Source organism: Anser cygnoides, chromosome 15, assembly GCF_040182565.1.
Source record: "Anser cygnoides isolate HZ-2024a breed goose chromosome 15, Taihu_goose_T2T_genome, whole genome shotgun sequence".
NCBI lineage: Eukaryota > Metazoa > Chordata > Aves > Anseriformes > Anatidae > Anser > Anser cygnoides.
Window position 1 is genome coordinate 8,067,609 of NC_089887.1, and position 19,553 is coordinate 8,087,161.

Below are 19,553 nucleotides of genomic sequence, written 5' to 3' on the forward strand. Positions count from 1 at the left end.
TATTCTCTTTCCCTATCTAAAAATTAAACATCTAGTTAAGGTCTTCAGGTAAAGAAACATTTATTGAAGTTTTTACTTCAAATGAGTAACCAACTAAGCCCCAGGAATTCTGAAGTTGCATGTTATTAACTGAGAACAACACTAAGTTCTGTTCATTAACCTCAAACCATATAAAGTCATAGAAAGTAGAGAAGTTAAGTGTGTCTGAAAACAGGTCATATTCATGGATTCAATATGACAAGAAGCTGGCTATTAATCAATGTTGCTCAAATGCAATAAAGAACACTTCAAAAAAAACATAAACCTACAACACGCAATCAAATGTAATGTTTGAAATTAAACTCCCCATTACAAACAGTGCTTTTCCTGTAAAAGTGTCATTAACATTCACAAGAAGAATAAGTAATTTTGCAATGTGTGGGAGTTTCTTTCCAACTGTTTTTTCCATTTACAAAGTCTAGATCAAAAGGGATAAAAATGAGATTCTCCTGTGGAATCTCTTCAAGTATGAACAGAAGGCCTAATTCTGTTAAACCCACATTCAGGTTCTTACCCTCTCTCTATGATCCAGATCTTCTAACTCACTTCTCTTTTCACTGGGATATCCACTGTCTCCACCATTTTCAAAATCCTACAGAAGATGAAAAGAAAGCATTGCAGCATTAGGACTGCTCTTTGTAAAGATCTCAGGTTGACACTTCACAGAGAGCAAAACTTCTGCTAGGTTCAATGAGGTACGTTGGGATACTGGATGAAAAGGATTACATGTTGTGCTGACAGGCAGAATGGTACTTAATGATCCAAAAGGCACTGTCCAAGTTCACGTTCCTTCTTAGATACATAAAAAAAATAATCAAGGACTTGCATACTTGATCAAACCCAGAGTCCATTTAATGTTGTTTTCAGTCGTAGGCAGTTAAAAGATAAAGCAATTAATTAATGGACAGCCGCTGGTATTGGGGCCCTGGAGTAGGAAAAATCTCTTTGTAAAGGGATTATTGCAGACATATTGCGGTCTCCTCTGTTGAGGTTCTCTAACATCCCACAGTGTAAATATTTGCAGAGACCTAATCAATAGGGGTTCTGTTTAGCCTTCATACTATCTCAGCTGGCAAAAGTGCCCAAGACACAACATGCAGGCAGGGGAATAGATACTTTAATTATCTGTTAAAATAAACCAGATGCAAGTAAATTTCTGGAGAAAAAAATAAATAGACTGTTGTTTTAAAATAAAATGTTCTTACATTATTAAAAACAGCAAATCCATGCAGGTAATGTGATCTGCAGCACTGAAAGCAGGCTGAGAGCCTTCACATACTTTCTGAACAAAGCTTTCCAGCCATCCTTCGAAGTTCATTACATTAAGGAACTGCAATCTCATTTTCTGTTGGAAAGACACTCACCCTTTGGTTATCAAGCTGATCATAGTCTTTGTGAACCAAGTTATCTACTTCATTAAACACTGGCCAATCTAGGAAGCAAAATATATGCATCTTATTTTAAGGATAACATGCTTGAGAAGAAAGCTCTAGATGCCATCATCTTACTTTTATCAGTTATTTTACAAAAGCATCCCAAAGAAACAAAATCATTAATTATCTACGCAGAAGTACCTGATTAAATACAACATGCTGTGTATTTAAAACCTATGTAATTAAACAAGTCACCGCCAAATGTTCTGGAAACCCCAAGTTATATATGAGGCTCACTCACGAAGCATTTCCATCTTTTGGCTGTGAGGTGTTGCTGAAGAAGGAGAGCAGGGTAGAGAGTCAAATGCCACATCGCTCATGCTCTCATCTCCAGAGTTTTCAGACAGGCGGGACAGCAGAGGAGGCCGACTACCAGAAATTGTTCTCACCCGGCTGCTGCCACATTTTTCCTCTGTGCCACGTAGAATTGTCTGAGCAGATTCCTTGGCAAATTAACAAGAAAATCTTGTGAATAATGCTTCACTGTATTCTGAGTATGCTACACAGGCCAACATGACTGCTTATTACGGACCCTCTACAAGAGTGGGGGTAAATACACACACGTATACATAACTATTTGCTTTGAGAAGTTCTAGACCCCAACAAAATATCAAGTCCTAGCATTATTGCAGAGAGAGCTCTGTTTAGGACTGAATTTCATTCAAAACGTTCCACCAAATCCGTCTCACAAATATCAACTGAAGCTGAGGTCAGTTAAAGACAAACAGCTCTATTCTTTATTCTTCCTGAATTAGCGTTGTGACCTGCAAAACTTATTAGTGATTTCAGCATTCAAAGATCAACTTGGTCCTAAATGTGTCTTGCAAGATTCCCTATTAATTAAAGTTACAGCATGAATTCAGAGCTAAGTGTGGATAAGTCAACTTTAAACTGCTGTATTAGTGATTAAACTGCTTTTATCTGCCACGTCAATAGAATATTAGAGTTTTATTTACAGGGCTTTTAAAGTTAAAATAAATCAGCTATACTGCTTAGCTACACTTTTTTCCATCAAGCACTTACAAGCAATTTGTTATTATAATCCAAGGCATCCTTCTCTCTGGATGAAAGATCAAATGGTGCAAGGCCCATGCTTTTGCAAATCTTGTTGCAGGAATGAGAATGAAAGAATAAGGCCATACCTCGAACACCTGTGGCATTGAAAAAAAATATTGAATAAGCTTTTTACTCAAAGTTTATATGATGGCATACTTATTAAAGGATAGAAGTCCCAAATAATTTTCTAAGAAGCTAAAGGCAAAGCTAAAATGAAAAAAAATGTTTCCTAGTACAGTGCTCAACCTACTTTCATTTTCTGTTTTAAATCCTGTAAGTGCTTTTTAGTCTCTCTGGAAGATGAAGTGAAAGTAGCCTACAAATTCTTCAAAAACTATGTATGCACAGAACATAATAAACCAACGAAACTGGATGCATTGTTAACAAAGAAACACGTGCCTAAAACTGATCCTGCTTACAAGACTTGTCGTGTCCTATGAATTACTTCATGTATGGACACATGGAGCTTTAAAAATATGCAAAACTTACCTCTCTATATTCGGCAGTATCAATTCTTGCAACACAGCAAGGAAATTAAAAGGAACAATCATTCTCACCTCGCAGGAAGCTACTTAATTTCATTACTTGTCTGGTCTAATAGTAGGCCAGCAGACCCCAGCCAAGATAAGCTCCCATTTTAAATCTGCCTGTGTGTGACAGCTGCCCTGTTCAAGGACTGCTTACAATAGAAGTTCCGCAGCTGTTTCCAAGGCCCTCAGAAAAGTGCCTGCTTGCTCAGCCAATAGCTGCTAATCAGCATGCAGCAGGAAGAGAAAATAAGCTTCCACTATCCTGTCAAACAGGATAAGAGATTTTACCTAGGTTGCCATCTCCAAAATCTGTACCACTCTCTGTATGTATCTGAGGGTCTGTGTAAAGATCTCCAACTCCTTGGATATCAACAATAATGAGCTGATGTCCTGAGCGCTCAAAGGTGAAGTGACTGAAGGCCTGCAAGGAAGCACAGGAAATGTCTGAGAAAATTCACCCTTGAATTACTGAGAACAGCAACACTTACTGCGACCACTTACAAATGGCCAGCGAAATCAGATAACCGCACTAGCAAAATAGAACTGGTATGAACATCATGATGAAAATGGTAAGAAACTAAAAGGATGTAGTGGATTTTTATCCCTACATATACACGGTGTTTTTTATCCCTATATAGTCACAGTGAGATTATGCTTTCATATAAGTCCTGGTTGATTAGCTCATGTGAAATCATGCAAGTCAAGCAAGCAGAATTTGGCCCCCAATTTTAAGTGAGGGCAAAACATAAGGACTAACAGTCCCTGGAAAATTGTTTTTACTAAATACTGCCCTTCAGACTTTATCAGAATATCTAATATTCTATGCAGTGGCTAAATTCAATATTAAGAATTTGCTGGGGAAGAAGTAATTGCTCCCCAGGGTCCAAACTGGGAAGGAAATTTCAGATGCATCTACTAAATACAAAGGAGCATCTGTTGCCTCTGTGGCATTGCTTCTCCAACCTGGTCCCACCCAGAGAAAGGCTGAAAGAAGTAGGGTGAAGGGCAGCAATGGGAACGTGCAGCGTGGACTGCTCTATTCCTCCTTCCAGCACTGGACATCCCATTTTCCACTACAGTCTTCACCTTAAGAAGTGGGGAGCAGGGGGTGGAGGGAATAACAGTGGGCTCTGGAGACAGTGCAGAATCACTTCTGCATAAAAATCCTGGCTGTGCCTGTGAATCAACAAGCTCTGCAGCCCTCGGACACTGCTTCCTGCTGCCACCAGGCAAAGCTCTGCCCCATTTTGCAAAAGGAAAACATGAGCATCCCTTGAACTCTTCTTCCACTATCTGCCTTTACATTTGTGTATCAGATGGTGAAATGTATGTTCGTACTCTTTAAATGCTGCGTTCCAAGAATCAAGTATAAAAAGCCCTTTTCTTTGGCATGAAGCTGAGACATTAGGATCTTCTGGGAAGGCCTCCAAAACAGTGCTGCCAGGCCTGGGGGAGGTGAGTGGTGGTGATAGACAAACACTAAGTGTAGCAAGTCTCACAGAACACTTTGTTCCCAACTTGTGAAAGCACAGCACTGAACATAAATGTTCTGCTTACATTAAGTATCATACAAATACCTTAAAAATAGGGAAAAAAATGAAAATAACATAACCCTCATCTCCCAGTTAAAAACAAAACAAAACAAAAAACTCTTTTGCTATGCTGACCACTTCGCATTCTTTGCCAGTATTTTAAAAAGCTCTGTGAAATACAATTCCCAATCACTTTAAAACTGTAGCTGTATTTCTATAAGCAATCTCAGATTCACCTACTCAGAGGCTGTATCTGAAAAACACAAATTATTATATGTAAATGTGCTAGATGTTTGTTTACATCAGTTAGGTATCTACCACTTCCTTTTGTGTATTACTCTGAGGTAACAGCAGCCTACTTAGTACATAATACATGAGATGTCTTCCCTCTGCTTTAACTTGAAGAGAGTTTGAAGAATGTTAATGCCTGTAATTATAACTAGAGGAACAGGGCTTACAATTTCTGAAGAGTATTAACCCTGTTCAACTAAACTAAAAATCAACAGATGCTGAAATGCGATAAAGAAATGCTCAGCACTTGAAAAAGCAGACCCCAAGTAATGGGAAGACATACTGCAAAAAGATAAATTAATTTGGCATTGTTCTGGAAAGGCTGCAGTTTCCTCTCTCGTAAGTAATGCAAGATCTCTGGATGGAGCCAACAAATTGCTTGCAGCAGACTCTATGGAAAGCATTAAACAAAGCCTCACTTGCGGAGTAAGACGAATGTTGTCGTCTCGCACAAATCCAGAATTCGAGTTGTATTTGATGTATTTGCCCTCAATGTAATGTTCCAGATGAAAGAGAGGCTTTCCAGGTCTGTTCTTCATTTCAATAATACAGGTCTGTACTATATCCACCTGGGAAGGGAAGAAAAATAAACAATGACTAACAGAATACTGTCTTCAGATTAATGTGTGTGAATGCTCCAGCTGTGAAAACTTTGCCAGCAAAAGAAGCCGAACAATTGCCAAGATCTGCCTGTTTAACAAGGGGGTGGAGGAAGAGTCATGTGCTTCTTAGGTAACTGGGGGAATTTCATAAATTAAAAGCAGTCACTTCAACAAAGACCATTTCTGCAAAAAATCCCACTGAAAAATTTTTAGCAAATGTTGCCTTTCTATTTTATTTCCTTGGGTACCTTAGGAGTGTGCTGCAAAAAGTCTATATCCAAACAGCAAAACACATCTCACACGCCACATACAGTCTGTGGTACAGTCAAGAGCAGGACCCAAGTTCCCACAGCAGAAGCACAGTTCCATCCCAATGCTTGCTTCCACTCAACTGAAGCCACAGTCCAAGTCAGGCATTCGCTACCAGCAGAGGATTAAAGCAGCTTATGTATGTTGATACATACCACAGACTCACTGAACAAAGAGGAGAGACTGGCTGAGAATACACAACAGTTGAAGTCCTTCATCCTTGTATTTTAATTCTTGTCTTTTAACAAGCTGATTGCTGCTGGAGGTGCTTTTGTCCAGGACACAAAGACCAGCTTTGACCAGCTGCTATCCAGCTTACCACCATGGAAAAGTGCAAAGCTATGCTGGCCACATTTACAAGACTGTACAAAATGCTTACCATGGACACCAGAAATATGACCCGCAAAAGAGCAGAACCCCTCCTCCCAAATCTTATGTGTTTATGCACATCCCTTGCAAAGAGGATGGGAACTTCTCTTGATGCCTTAAGCCTGGTCTGACACCCTAACCACCTGGCAGTTTCATGCATCTTAATGCTTTGCAATTAACACAGGGTGCTGACATTGTCACTGCCACCTAAAGGAGACAAAGGTACAGCATCTTCATTTTTTGGAGAGTTCTTGACCATTTCTCAGAAATCTGTATTTGAACAGCTTCATAAAGTTACCCAGGTTCCCAGCTCTTCTTAAAATCAATGCTAGGGAGGTGTCCAAATAGGCTTACAAGACTTAAGCAGCCACCTCACTGGAGCACTAACAGTTAAATACTTACTGAGACTGCTGCAGGCAATAAATAGTCACATCTCTGGTTATCTGAAAAGCAGCTGGGCAAATATCAAAAAGAGCAAGGCAAACACCATTTTATTTTGGTCTTCAGTCAACAGCTGAGAACAGTCAAATATTCACAAGCCCACGTGACTAATTTTGGATATGCAAAGCAATTTCTGCATTTACTTCATTAAAAACAACTACCATTTAATGGAGAACACAGCAGGGCAGAAGACTCAGCAATTAAATTTAATAGAACATGAACAACTAATCCTCTCTAAATATATCTGAAACCTATCTAATAGAAGAGCAAGACCGAATTTTTGCATAGCATGAAGTTTTACATAGCAAAGATTTGCATAGCAAGAACTTTGAACATACCTGTTTTGGTGGTTTGTGCCGATTGTACTCTTCTCCCCAGAGTTTTGCTTCCATCTGAAGTCGGACATCCTCAAAATATACCTCCCGGCCTACGCTCTCTATGTACTGCTTGGCAACATAGTTATAGGCGCCTTTCCAGTTCTGCGTATGTAAGAAGTTGGACAGCTTTTTCCTGAAAGACAAACCAATTTCTGATGAAAAGAAAACCAATAATTTTAATTCAGTCTTCCCCTTTTCTTTGTCTCTGTTGACAAAGCCAAGCCATGGGATCAGGATTACCCTCAGTCTGGATTGGATCTTATGTTATGTACCGGATATTCTATATCAAAAGCAAAGCACAGGTAGGGAGCAGAAGAAAAATCAACATTCCTATGAATGGCTGGGTCTTGCCAAAGTGCCTGCTTCATTTGACTGCTGCTTTTACTTTGAACTTCCTCCTTTTCTGATTTCTTTTTCCCTCCCCACACCCAGAAAAAAACAGACTGAAGGGTTGCTGCCATCTCAACGCCCTGTTCTACAGCCAGTGATTATTTTATGCAGAAATGAGCAGGGAGTGGCATTTCAAGCAAACTGAGGGGAGACAAACCTCTCCTATAAGAAGAGCAAACTGCTGCTTTCTCAACACACAGGGGTGACAACTATTCAGTATCCCCACTGTTCCCAGAAAGATGCGTGCAGATGACAGTTCTTCCTCTGATTGTAACTTTTGTTGATGTGCAAATCTTTAATCCACAGATCCCTCAAGAGTGAAGAAAAAAGACTGACAAGAACGGATCTGCTGGCTGCCAAGAAGCGGACTAAGCAGTGGTTGTAGAAGATGCCAACATTCAAATCAAATGGGGAAAAAAACGTTACCAAGGATTTCAAAGCAGTCAGTCTTCTTTCCCAGAGCAGCCACATCAATTTATATAGGACACACAGGGAAAGGAGGAAAGCACTTCCCCTCCCCTCCCCCAAGCGACTTAATTCAACAGAGAAGCTGGCAAAAAAAAAAAATATTAAAACCCCGCTACTGTGGCAGCAGTCATATTGCTGGACACCCCAAGACAGGCAAGAGGTATGAAAAATAGTACCTAGAGTAAGGCATGGCTGGCTACCAAGCAGTTCTCCTACTCTGCTCAGTGACAAGCAATGGTTCTGAGCTTTCCTTGGTGCCATGGCAAACTGAACATTTTGAGAACTTAGTAGCAGCAAATGCTCATCCCTCCCACTCCTTCCTTCCCTCTCTCACCCAAAAGACCTCGGTACAGAGCTAGAAGCGCACGGAGGATCTGAAGGAAAAGCAACTGCAGATAGTCTGTTATTCTGCAGGGATAGACAGCCACTGTAACAGAGGCCTTGGAAAGAAGGAACAGCTAAGGTAAGAATTACAGCTATGATTTGAAATTTTTCCAGTTCTCTGAAGAAACAGATTTCTCTCCATAAAACAAGCCAGCTCATGTGCTCTTCTAAAGCCAACACTGTCTGCAGTTCACTGAGCCAAGAGCAGCTAATGCTGTCAATGCAATGACTAAAGACTTGCAGAGTTGCAAAAATCTAGCAGAGAGCTCCAGATGGGAAATATCAGCACACACTGAGAGTTATGGAAGACCCAAGAGCAGGAAGCTGACACACAACTTATGTACTTTCTTTGTACAATAGATTAAGCCACAATAACAACCCTCTGTCTGTGTCACTACTCAAGATATTCTGTAATGTTGAATTTGGTCATTCAGAAACAAGAACTAAAAGCAATGTCAGCAGACTAGGACTTATTAATGCCCCAGGCTTTAATACTGCTGTTATCTATCTGGCTTTGTAAGACCAGAGCCACAGCAGCAATATGAACCAATACAAAACTGAAGGACTGAGGGATTACTTTGCCCCCTTTTTCCCCTCAAAGTTCAAAGCATCATGTTACTGTCATTCAGGAATCTCTCTTCCCAGAAGTGAAACCAGACCTGAAATGCAATTCCTCCAGATTCTGCAGCTGCAAAGAAGGGGGAGGAGGCAGCTTAAGCACACACACGTTTTCCAGGAAACATTCATCTTCAGAGCCTCGAAAGGGTGGAATGCTCTACTCGCACAAATTGATTCAAGGCCAGATGGTGATGCCCACAGGCACATTTCCTAACACTCTCTGAGGAGAAAAGAGTTCCTCCTCTGTCTTCTCCCACACTTCACCGTTCTGGAAAGAATAACTATTAGCATTCAAACTCTGCCTTACTCAGAACAGGATGACTGGTACACGTGATCCAAAGTAAACTGTGAGAATAGCCCTCTTTACTGAGGAAGGCCTTCTGAGTTGAGATTGCATGATCTCAATTGTTCTTCCCCTTTTTCTGTGCCTAAATATGGGCCTGAAGTTGACCTTCAGACTGCACACACAGTCTCATACCAAATTCAAAGACATTATAGCGCACTAGGAACCCAAGAAAAATGAAACAAGCTGCTGCTTCTGTACTTTTATGAGTATTTTGCCTCCAAGAGATGGTGGAGATAGCATTAATCTATGAATTGCTAACTGAAAGGCTGATTATACTTGCTGGAACCAGGCACAATTACATGTTATCCATCCCATTGTGGTTCCAGTAAATGCTATGGATTGACTTTTCAAAGCAAGCCCACTGGATGCCTGCACCAAACTCACTTATGTTTCCCTTAAGACAATGCTCTGCTTTCTAAACCCTACTCCCTGTGCTGCAGATGGAGTCATACAAACAGGAATAAGCCCCTCAGCTGTGTCTTTCAGAAATGCACAGCAGGGAGCTAATGGGGAGCTGCACTTTACATGATTTCTACATCTATGAGAAATCCCAGTCACCACAAAAGAAAATAGTGCAACAAAGATAAAGTTAGCAGACACTTACGTTCTGAAACATTCTCGCATTGCTCCACGGCCAAAGGGCTAGGGAAAAGAAAAAACAAAAACCCATCATTGTCATGTCCACAAAGTTAATTTCTATCCAGTTAAGAGACACAACCACGTCCTCCCCCTTTATACCCTGGAGAAAGCAGTTCTCAAGCAGGAGCTATGCTATATCTCTACCCTTAAGGAAAACTGAAAGCCCACAGGCCATTTAAAACAGGAATTTGGCGGGAAAAGACATTGGGAATAAACCTTCTTCCTTGATAGCCCATCAAGCAGACATTCTATGGCTTCTAAAGATGCCATTTAAATTCTCTCTCCAGTTTGGAATCGGCTCTGTTGCGTCTGCATAGTGCAGCTGGCTTCAGACCTCAAGGCCTCCTCATTTTGGCTTCCACACAGGATATGCCACACAGAGCAGCACTGCCCCAGACATCAGATACTACATCAGAAGCACAAAGCAAGGTGACTGCAACACACCACCAATCCTGTGATTTAACTGGAAAGTGCAACTAGCTTCTACCCTCACATACCAAAACTTCAGTCTGTTTTCATCATAAGACCAGAAATTATTTGGAAGCACACAAAATAGTAGGCCTATTGCCAGGCAGGGAGATGAGGCCAGCAGGAAATGGGAGGGCTGAGATGGAAAAGACATTTTTGGGAAAGAAACAAATGCCTCTAACGCTGCTGATGGGGAAGGGCTGACTCCATGTTCTACTCTATTCAGTGGAGAAAAGGCTGCTGGGATACCAAAACATTATGGATGAGCCGAAATATTAAAAAAAAAATAGAGGATGTAGGAGAAGAATCAATGCTTTTATATACGAGACAAACGTTTTGCTGCCACTAGTCAGTAATAAGAAGTGACAAATTTGACTGCTAATAAAGATGAAGGACTGCATGATCTTACTTGTGAAGCCATCTTGATGAGAACTTCATCTTCAACCCAGTTCCCAGTAACTGCATTGTACCTATAAAATCAGTAGTTAGGATCAGAGTCATTTAAGTTGGAAAAGATCATCAAGTCCAAACATCAACCTAGCATTGCCAAGTCTACCCCTACACCACGTACCTAAGCACCACACCAGTATGACTTTTGAATACCTCCAGGGATGGTGACTCAACTACTTCCCTAGTCAGCCTGTTTCAATGCCTCATAACCCCTTCAGTGAAGAAAGTTTTCCTAATATCCAACCTAAACCTCCCCTGGCACAACCTGAGGCCATTTCCTCTTGTCCTAAAGTTGTGCCTCTTAAAAAGAATGCAGAGGGAACTCAAAACCTCCCATCCCAGGCACCTATCATTTCTCATCTCCAACTGATGGCTTAAAAGTCTTGCTGCCACTCTACACAACTTCTAATCTTCCCACCGTGCTTTTGGCCTCCTTTGGTGGTTAGTTCTTCAGGTGGGAAAGAAGAAATATTTATAGCTCTTCAAAGGGACATATTGAATCCTACGGATGATGAACAGACTGCTGCCGAAGCTAAAGTTTTGCAACACTACAAAATAGGCCTCATCTGCTTTGGCATTAAATCTCCCCTGTGATGCCTAGGCAGCACACTGGGGGCAGGAACAGCCTTACCAAGTTTACGTAAACCCAGGCCTGGCATGGGAGCTGCCACCGGACCGTTGTGGATGCGAGCAGAACGCAGCACTGGCTATGGCTGTGAAAAGCAGAGCGGCCAAAAACTGCACAACGCTGCACCACGAGAGGAGCATGCCTCTGCACAACCCCCTGCTAATATAGACTAGGACTCTGGTTTCTCCCCACCCCCTTAGCTCCCAATACAGTAAAAGCCAAACTGAGAACCACAGTGGCTGAGTCACCACCACATGACAGCTCCAGCTAACTCCCCCACCCTGCACCGAGCACTTCATGCACAGACACCCCAGGTACACCCCATAAAGTCTGCAACACCCTAGACTGCAGCAAGCAAAAGGGAGGTGGAAACAAATATTAAAGCCATCTCATTTTAATGGGGTATTTGAGTAGTCCTAAACCAGTACTATCACTTGAAGTATTTTAAAATATGCAAACTATTTCTGGACTGTGTGGCTGACCAGGGGCAGATGCTGCCTATGGGGAAGAAGAGCACTGTGTGACAGTGTCATGAGATGGGAAGGGAGGCCTCCCCAAACACTGATGCTAAGGGGTAATTAACTGGCCTCTAACTCCTACCCGTTCCACCCAGAAACCTGTGTCAGTAGGGTAAAAGTTTTGGCAAAGCCTGTGCTAAAGCACTGAGAATAGTTCACGCGCCAGACTCAGTTTCAGCACGTACACCATGCTGAGCTATTCTGGGCTTTATAAGGATTTAAATTCCAGCCACATGCAGCAATACTGCATGGAGAGGCAACAGTGAAACTGCTATTCTGGGAAAGGCACAGAGTGCTATGTTGCTTTTTTCCTAAACTATTTAAATTTTAAGTACTCTGCCTCTTTGTTGGAATTTGTTTCCTTATTAGATTAAGTTTACAGAATTAATAAATCAACTAGAAAATACTTTTTAGCCTTGTTTCCTGTCTGTATGGCAAAACTCAGACACTACTTGGGTGGGAGAGAAAGAAAGAACCTGATACTGGTTTGCTGAAAGGTTGATTTCTTGAAAGCATGCAGTATTTAAATTAATGCAGTATTCCTGGGAGATTCAGTTAAGACACTCATTTTGGACATTATTGAAAGGTCTTCAGCCATGTAATTACACATATTCTGTAACGCACAAACACAGCCCTTGCAGAAAACATCAGATTCTGTTTCAATTCAGCATTGAGAGCAGAAAGACGTACAGACCTGTAGCGAGTGGCATGTTCCGTCTCAATGTCCTCAAGATGAAATTCTGCCCATGGATCAGGCATGTGCTTAGCTTTCTCAATAGCATGTTTCCAGGTTTCCTGAAGAAGATACAAACTGGCAGGTTATTTACAGAAGACCACCCTGATATTTTATAGTTTCAAGTATAATGAAATAGATCAGAAACATACAGTACCAGGTTTCAGTTCAATTTGCATCATCATAAAGTTATTGAGAACAGAATCTGGTCTAGTATACACCAAATGTAATTTACAAAAACTGCAACTTTCAAACATCTCTAACATATGCCACAAATAAACAATAAGCCACATGTAAATGACATTAATTCACTTTTGCTGGTTTGATTTTTAACTTTCTGTAACTAACAACATATGCTGGCAGCGTAAGCAAAGACTATCAGCAATAGAGCAGTATGAAGGAGGAAAAAATGTTCTGAAGGCCTTGGGTATTACACACTGTGCTCAGCATAAGATACAAGAAATTAGCATGTTGTAATCTTGATGACTTACGGGCTGAGGCAAGCAGTTCTTTCAGACAAAGTAATGTACAAAAGAGGGCCATAAAAAGGAAAAAATAAAAACTTAATTCATCTACTATATATGGCGTTCGTATTTTGTTTTAACCTACCCGACTATGGTCAACCACAGAGCCGTGCTTAGAGCGATGCTGTGTGTCATTCTATAGGACGCATGAGAAACATAAAAGTAGGAAAACACATGTGATAAGACAATTGATTGACAAATAGTCTCCTCTCTCTTTGTTAATTAAAAAAACTTTTTTCCACTTAAAAACCACTTTTTGCTTTAATTCCTAATTTAAGATAATTCTTAGAACATTTGTGAACAACTCTTTTTGGTAAGTTGGTAATTTCTTATTGGCAAATATGAGTTAAAAGTGTCTTAATAACTAGCTGATTAAACATTGCTGAGGCCTGTTTAAAGGCAGAGAGTTAGCAGTAACCCTTCCACCTGCATTTCATCAGCAATGGCCCACACTGTCATCAGCTTTGGGGTCTGATAGGTGGATTCTAACCAGACCAGGCTGCGGTGGCTTAAGATGCTGTCAGTCCTGGCTGGCTGCATCACTCTGCATTGAAAGCCACTGTTTTGTGACTTGAGCAATGCACGGGGCCTTGCCTGCTGCACATCTGAACCCCATGCACCTTATCTGTGATACGAACAGAGATACCAGAGCAGGTCTCACAAAGCCCAAAGCAGAGGCACGCACTGCGTTCTGCTACCCCTGCTGCAGGACTTGAGCTTTCAGCAGAAGCAGCACGATAGCTTAGAAAGGAGGAAACAATTGCAGTTTTAGTCCTTATCAGTTTTTTCTCTGACCACGTGATTCAGAACTCCAATATACTCCACAAGCCTAGAGGCAGGTGTTGAGTATTAAAGGCTAAGCTCCCTGCAGGCCTTAACTTGCTTTAAGCTTTTAACTTGCATAGCATAGTGTATGTTAAAATCTGACCCCGTGTCTATACTGAACTTCTACTCCCCACCTTCGTTAGGAATATGTACATTTTAATGCTTTTATTAACTAGCTTTGGTAAAAATCTTACTACAGACAAAAGTTTCACTTTTATTGGGTTATTTAATGTGTTAGCTGACTGAAATAAACCCTCTGGCATCTCTCCAGAAATAAAGCATGCATTAGGCATAGCCAAGACTTCAGAGTATCTATTTTGTAAATAATGTTTATAATAATAAACGTATTAATAAAACACAATAAATCTCAGTCTGGAGAAAAACTGAGGGACACGCCAGTTGAGCGCGAATGGTGCATGCTTTGGATATCTAACCCATACAGTGATCATCAGTTCTGTTTTTGAGGCTTTACCTCCTGCGGGTTCTCCTCCCTTTGCCTGGCCCTATCCGTGCAAAGGGAGCAGAGGGGGACAGGGCACACTGCCAAGGAAGCACCAACTATGGCCCTTCGACCTCTCTGCAGTACCTTGCCGTTCACTTTAAAAATGTCAGATGCTGCTCGAGTGCACCGTCAGGAGGACTGCCAGTGTGACACTTCATGCCCAGGCACAGGAGCCAACAAGTTAAAAGCTCCCTAACAAGCAGCTATAGCCCAAGGACCTATCATTACAATTTTATCATTCACGATTTTATTTGTCCGAGTAAAAATACTTGGAGTTTTTAAACTTACTTGGCAAAATCGAAAATCAAGTATCTTCTGGCAGGCCCCAATTTAGCTTACAACAAATATCATTTTTTAAATTTCCCAGTCAATGTGTTGCTTTTTTTAGTAGTTTGACCATAATGGCAGTGAATTTTCGCCTGGATTCTGCTGCCTTTGCAGGCAAAGATCTCTCACTGAACTAAAAGGGACAGTAAGCGATTCAATGGCAGTGTCAGACTACTGGCTTAATGGAATTAACTGCAGGTCTGGGAAAAAGAAATTTTATTTTTTATTGAAAAGCATTAGTTAAAAGAAGTGAAGGAGTTAAGAAAGCATTTCTCTCTCATGCCGACTAAATAAAAACAAAATCTTACTGAAGGCTGAAGTCAGCACTTACCTTAAAGCTAAACGAGTTTCTAGGAGAAGAGCTGGAACTGTACTGTTCAGTTTTTGCTAAGTTGCTATAATAATTGTCAACTTTGATACCGGCAGACTTGTTAGAAACTGGATCATCGGTTATTGGGCAGATATAATAATTGTCTTCATCATCACTATCAGCATCAAGATAATTTCCAGAGTTCACTTTAGTCGATCTACCATTATCAATCCCTTCCATACGAAAAATAAGGTCCTCGTCTGCCATGTTTGCAGGAGGTTGCTTTAAGTCCTGCAATGATTAAAGCAGCCACTATTCCAATGCACATGCAAATGTAGGGAAGAAGCTGGGTAGGAGACAAAAAAAAAAAAAGAATGAGCTATTATTAAAAGAACAAACCATGCATGAAATTGATGTCAGCACGCTGGCAAAAAAAAAAAAAAAAAAAAATCTCCATATGGCCGTATAAAAATAATCCCTGAGTACCTACACGTGGTTTTGATCTCCTCAGTGCTAGATCTGGGTTTCCAGAAGGCACTCAGTTTATAAATTGCTCCAGGACTGAGAAAGTAAGATAACCAAGCGCAGAATAATACTACAAAGTCTGAGGGACCGCAAACACCATCTGCTGCCTATGGGTGATGTGTGGTAATCTCATCCTCTGAATGTTTTTATTCCTTGCCTCTCAAATGCTGAGTTCCACAACACCAGCCTTAGTAACTCGAGGAAGTTTTGCCTTGAACAGTACACGGTTGTTTCTCCCAGGGGCAGGACTTTGCACTTCCCTTTATTAAACTTCATAAGATTCCTGGCCGCCCATTTTTCCTGCCTGCTGAATTTAATGAAGATTTGCCAGTCTTCTAAGCACTCCCATCACAGCGATCCTTATATGCACTTCTCCATTCACCTGCAACAATCGCTACCAAAATAAGGGCTTCCAAACAACGGTACGGGGAGAAAAGGATAAAAGGAAAGGAGTAATTTATTTAGAGAAGTTGACAAGAACAGATCCCGCTATATTTTCTTTATTTGAAAGGTGCAGCTAAATCCAGCTACTTCTATAATCAATAGCAATTGTTATATGGCAGAAAAAAAACACACCACCACATTTTGAAGGTTTAAGGTGTCCTCCACCAATTTAAATTTGCCCTAACTATGTGATATCCTCCCCCTGCTCCAAATGCTTCTACAGCTCCCTTCTGCAATATAAGTCCATTTCTCTCCAAGAAGGCTATAGCCCACTTGGGTTATTTTCTTCTAATGATCTGCATTATTTCAACAACCCAGGTAACTGCAGCCAGTGGAACAGAAAACAATTCAAAGCACGCTGGATTTCAGATTTATAAAGACCCTGCAGGGAGAGCACAATCCATCACTGCTGGGGCTGGGAACCAGCCCGCAGTAAATTCCCATAATCCAACTCAGCATCTGCTTCACACAGGTCAGGCACCAGCTAAAATTACAACTGCTCTATTTCCATCGCAGGGAGCTGAAACGAAAAAAGTATTCTTCCCAGTTAGTGGTTCTCATGATTAACAAAAGAGGTTAGAAGCTCAGCTATTTCAACTTTTTAGTAGCTTCCTCGATTCTGAGAGAACAGGATAGGTAAGGTTTGCCTTCCTCTGGCTCCTAGGCCCAAAATGAACTAACGTGAAATAACAGTTTGAAAATAAGAATTAGCCGTACAATGCAAGCAGGTCCTGAGTTTTTATTAAAACCTACTCAACTATTTCTGAATCCAGAAGGTGACATTTTAGGTATGTATTTCACTGAGACTTTTTGACACATTAAATGATGTTGGGTTAAAAAAAAAATATGGGGAGTTCCAGATTAGTACCAGAACAGCAGCTCTGCAAAAGTGCCCATCTCACCACAGCTTTTCCAAATCACCAACACCACTTCCAGCGAGACAGAGTGCAAGTGCTGTACAGCCCACAGGTGTGACGGACATGTATCATAACAGATAGGCAAGTCAAGGGAGTGTTTTTCCTGGAGCTCAGGTTCTACCAGCTGCGATCTCACCATGGGGATGTGCTCAGCAGCCTCTGCCCGAGAAGTGGTGATGATTCAGCAGAAGTCAAACAGAAATAAACCCGGGCAGCCTCGCTTCTTTGCATGTTACCAGCCATGCCAGCGCAAAGAGGCTTCCAGCCTTTGCCACTCGCAGCCCTGGGGCCACAGGGGTGCCCCTACTCCCCTGCTGGAAGTCTGGAGGAGATGGAGACGGGAAGGCACTGTTGGGGAGGCGCAGGAGGGTCTTCAAGTGCCCCTTTTTCCTTCAAATTCTTGTGCTTTTCCTGCCGAGCCTGCTCATGCTCAAGCCCCTGCCTACGGAGGTGTCTAGCTATGGAGGAAAGCACGAACGGCCAGACTGCAGCAAGGCCACGGTTCATCTAACGCCAGCTGCTGCAAAGTAAAGAGCAAAGAAACCTGCACAGAACATCGATCTGCCCCTACTTACATGATTTTCTAATTGCTGGTAGGGAGGACTTCACACCCTTAAGTTTTTCATATTTTTCCTCAAACACTGTTCTCTCCCTCCAGGTTTCAGAGGCACTTCCTGAAGTCCCCTGGGGATAACACCTGCCTTTGCCAAATCTGGTGGCTGCCTGTAACAACACCCCAGCCACATCAGCAGCTCAGGCCACACTAAGGAGAATAAACAGACTGAAGTGAAACTACTTCTGAGCCATACACTTCTGCCAGTTGTCTCTTTTAGCAAGAGTACAACATACAGCTGATTCCCTCGGGGCCATACCCTGCTTGGAGCTTCCACTCCACGGTTTCCTGGTACGTTATCAGCCAGCCAATGCCAAGCTCTATCAGCAAACGCAACCACGACGGAACTGGCAGCAAGCACAGTCCAACCCCGACTCCCTAAAACTCACCAAAATGCAATGCCTGGGCAGGAGGCCCACGGGCACCACCCCAGCACAGCCCCTTCCACACGCCCCGCAGTGAGCTGCGGCCACAACCTGACACCCTCCAAGGAGGACTGGGCTACTGCTTCATTTTACTGTGCATCCTTCTCCAGAAAAGTAAAAAACAGATTTACAAACCACATCATGGTCCTTAAACTACTGTCAGGGCTTAAGGGTATTATTCTCTGTGAAGGAATCAAAAACTGGCAGCACAGGCACAAGCTTCCAGGCCTACTCAGATTAAAGGGAATATTTCCTCTGCCTCCTATATAGCAAGGATTTTCTCCTCCTTTTAGCTATAATTATTCACATCGCTCTGCTGCTTGAAAAGCAGGAAGGGATTAGATGAATGCAATAATCATCCAAATCTTCACACAGATTTAGCTGTGCTTAAACAAATATTTGCTGGCACTTCGGATGGATGCTGAGAGCATATTACTGTCAGGTCTGCCTGTTGCGTTCTTCATTAGAGGGCAAAAATAAACTACATAGAGCAGCATATCTTGGTTCGTTTTACACAATATATAAACTAAAATCCTTTTGTCCCTGGAGCTCGGACAACTACGGGGATCTGAGCTTCCCGCACATTGCACTTGATTAGTTCTCAGTACTAAGCAAGTCTCAGCCTTCCTGCCGACAGCAGCCTAACAAATATCATGTGTGTGTTACAAGCCAGAGAAATGAGACGGGAATAATCAAAGCCCTTGGAAGAGACGGAAGTCTACCTGGATGCTCTGAAAATGCATGCACTCACCAAGGAAAGGGTTAGCTAGTGTTTTCAAAATTTACCCCGGAAGTTTAAGGCCAGGCTGGATGGGGCTTCGAGCAACACTGTCTAGTGGGAGGTGTCCCTGCCTGTGGCAGGGGTTGGAACCAGACAGTCTTTAAGGTCCCTGCCAACCCACACCGCTCTGTGACTACCTTGGCTGTGCAATAGCATACAACTTGAAGCAGACACTTCGTTCCAGGGTAACCTCACCCAACCAGCTCCATCAGGGATTTTCACACGGTTAGCCTAAGGACAACTGCAGAACAAGGTTTTCAGCTTAGTTTCACTGCTGTTCCTCAGCTCTCTGCTCTTCCATCTCGAGAAAACAGTGCCAGATACGTACAACGCCCCAGCAGCATTCATAGCTGCAGGCCTTACAGCACAGCTACCAACATACAGCAGAGGCAGAAGCGGTGACTGAGCGTACGGAGCCTCCTCCAGCACCATCCAGGGCTGGTTACTGCTGTTCTGGTGGAGGCAGCGCTCCTGCAGCTTAGCACTCCATCTGCCTCGGGCAGCACCAGCTACAGCAAGCCACTGCTGAAGGTCTGAACTCAGCTGGCTTTGCCGTGAAACAGCTTTGGAGCACTCGTATAACCTTTCTTGCAAAGACCATGTGAGAGCAGTCATTTACGGACTGAGGCGGCAGCCCATTACTGAAGGGGAAGGCATCCTCAGTTGCCCCTGCCATTTTTACTGCGACTGTCTTACCAGAGGCTACCAGGTATTGGAGAGCAAGGCGTGTGGTTGGAAG

General features: G+C 42.2%; 1 protein-coding gene across 3 annotated transcripts in view; it reads right to left on the reverse strand.

Moving 5' to 3' along the window:
- The window catches only part of EEF2K (eukaryotic elongation factor 2 kinase), a 32,529-nt gene that overhangs the window by 8,404 nt on the left and 4,572 nt on the right, over positions 1–19,553 (reverse strand). For 2 of the 3 annotated variants that reach the window (XM_013177051.3, XM_013177050.3), the window contains exons 2-13: positions 15,131–15,455; positions 13,231–13,281; positions 12,583–12,683; positions 10,702–10,762; positions 9,790–9,827; positions 6,941–7,112; positions 5,301–5,450; positions 3,347–3,479; positions 2,496–2,623; positions 1,714–1,915; positions 1,404–1,471; positions 554–631 (exon numbers count right to left, since the gene is read on the reverse strand). In XM_013177051.3, the coding sequence (XP_013032505.1) occupies positions 554–631; positions 1,404–1,471; positions 1,714–1,915; positions 2,496–2,623; positions 3,347–3,479; positions 5,301–5,450; positions 6,941–7,112; positions 9,790–9,827; positions 10,702–10,762; positions 12,583–12,683; positions 13,231–13,281; positions 15,131–15,376 (1,428 nt within the window). In that variant the 5' untranslated portion in view covers positions 15,377–15,455. The remainder of the gene's footprint in view (positions 1–553; positions 632–1,403; positions 1,472–1,713; positions 1,916–2,495; positions 2,624–3,346; positions 3,480–5,300; positions 5,451–6,940; positions 7,113–9,789; positions 9,828–10,701; positions 10,763–12,582; positions 12,684–13,230; positions 13,282–15,130; positions 15,456–19,553) is intronic. The other variant, XM_013177052.3, reaches the window with a different exon arrangement.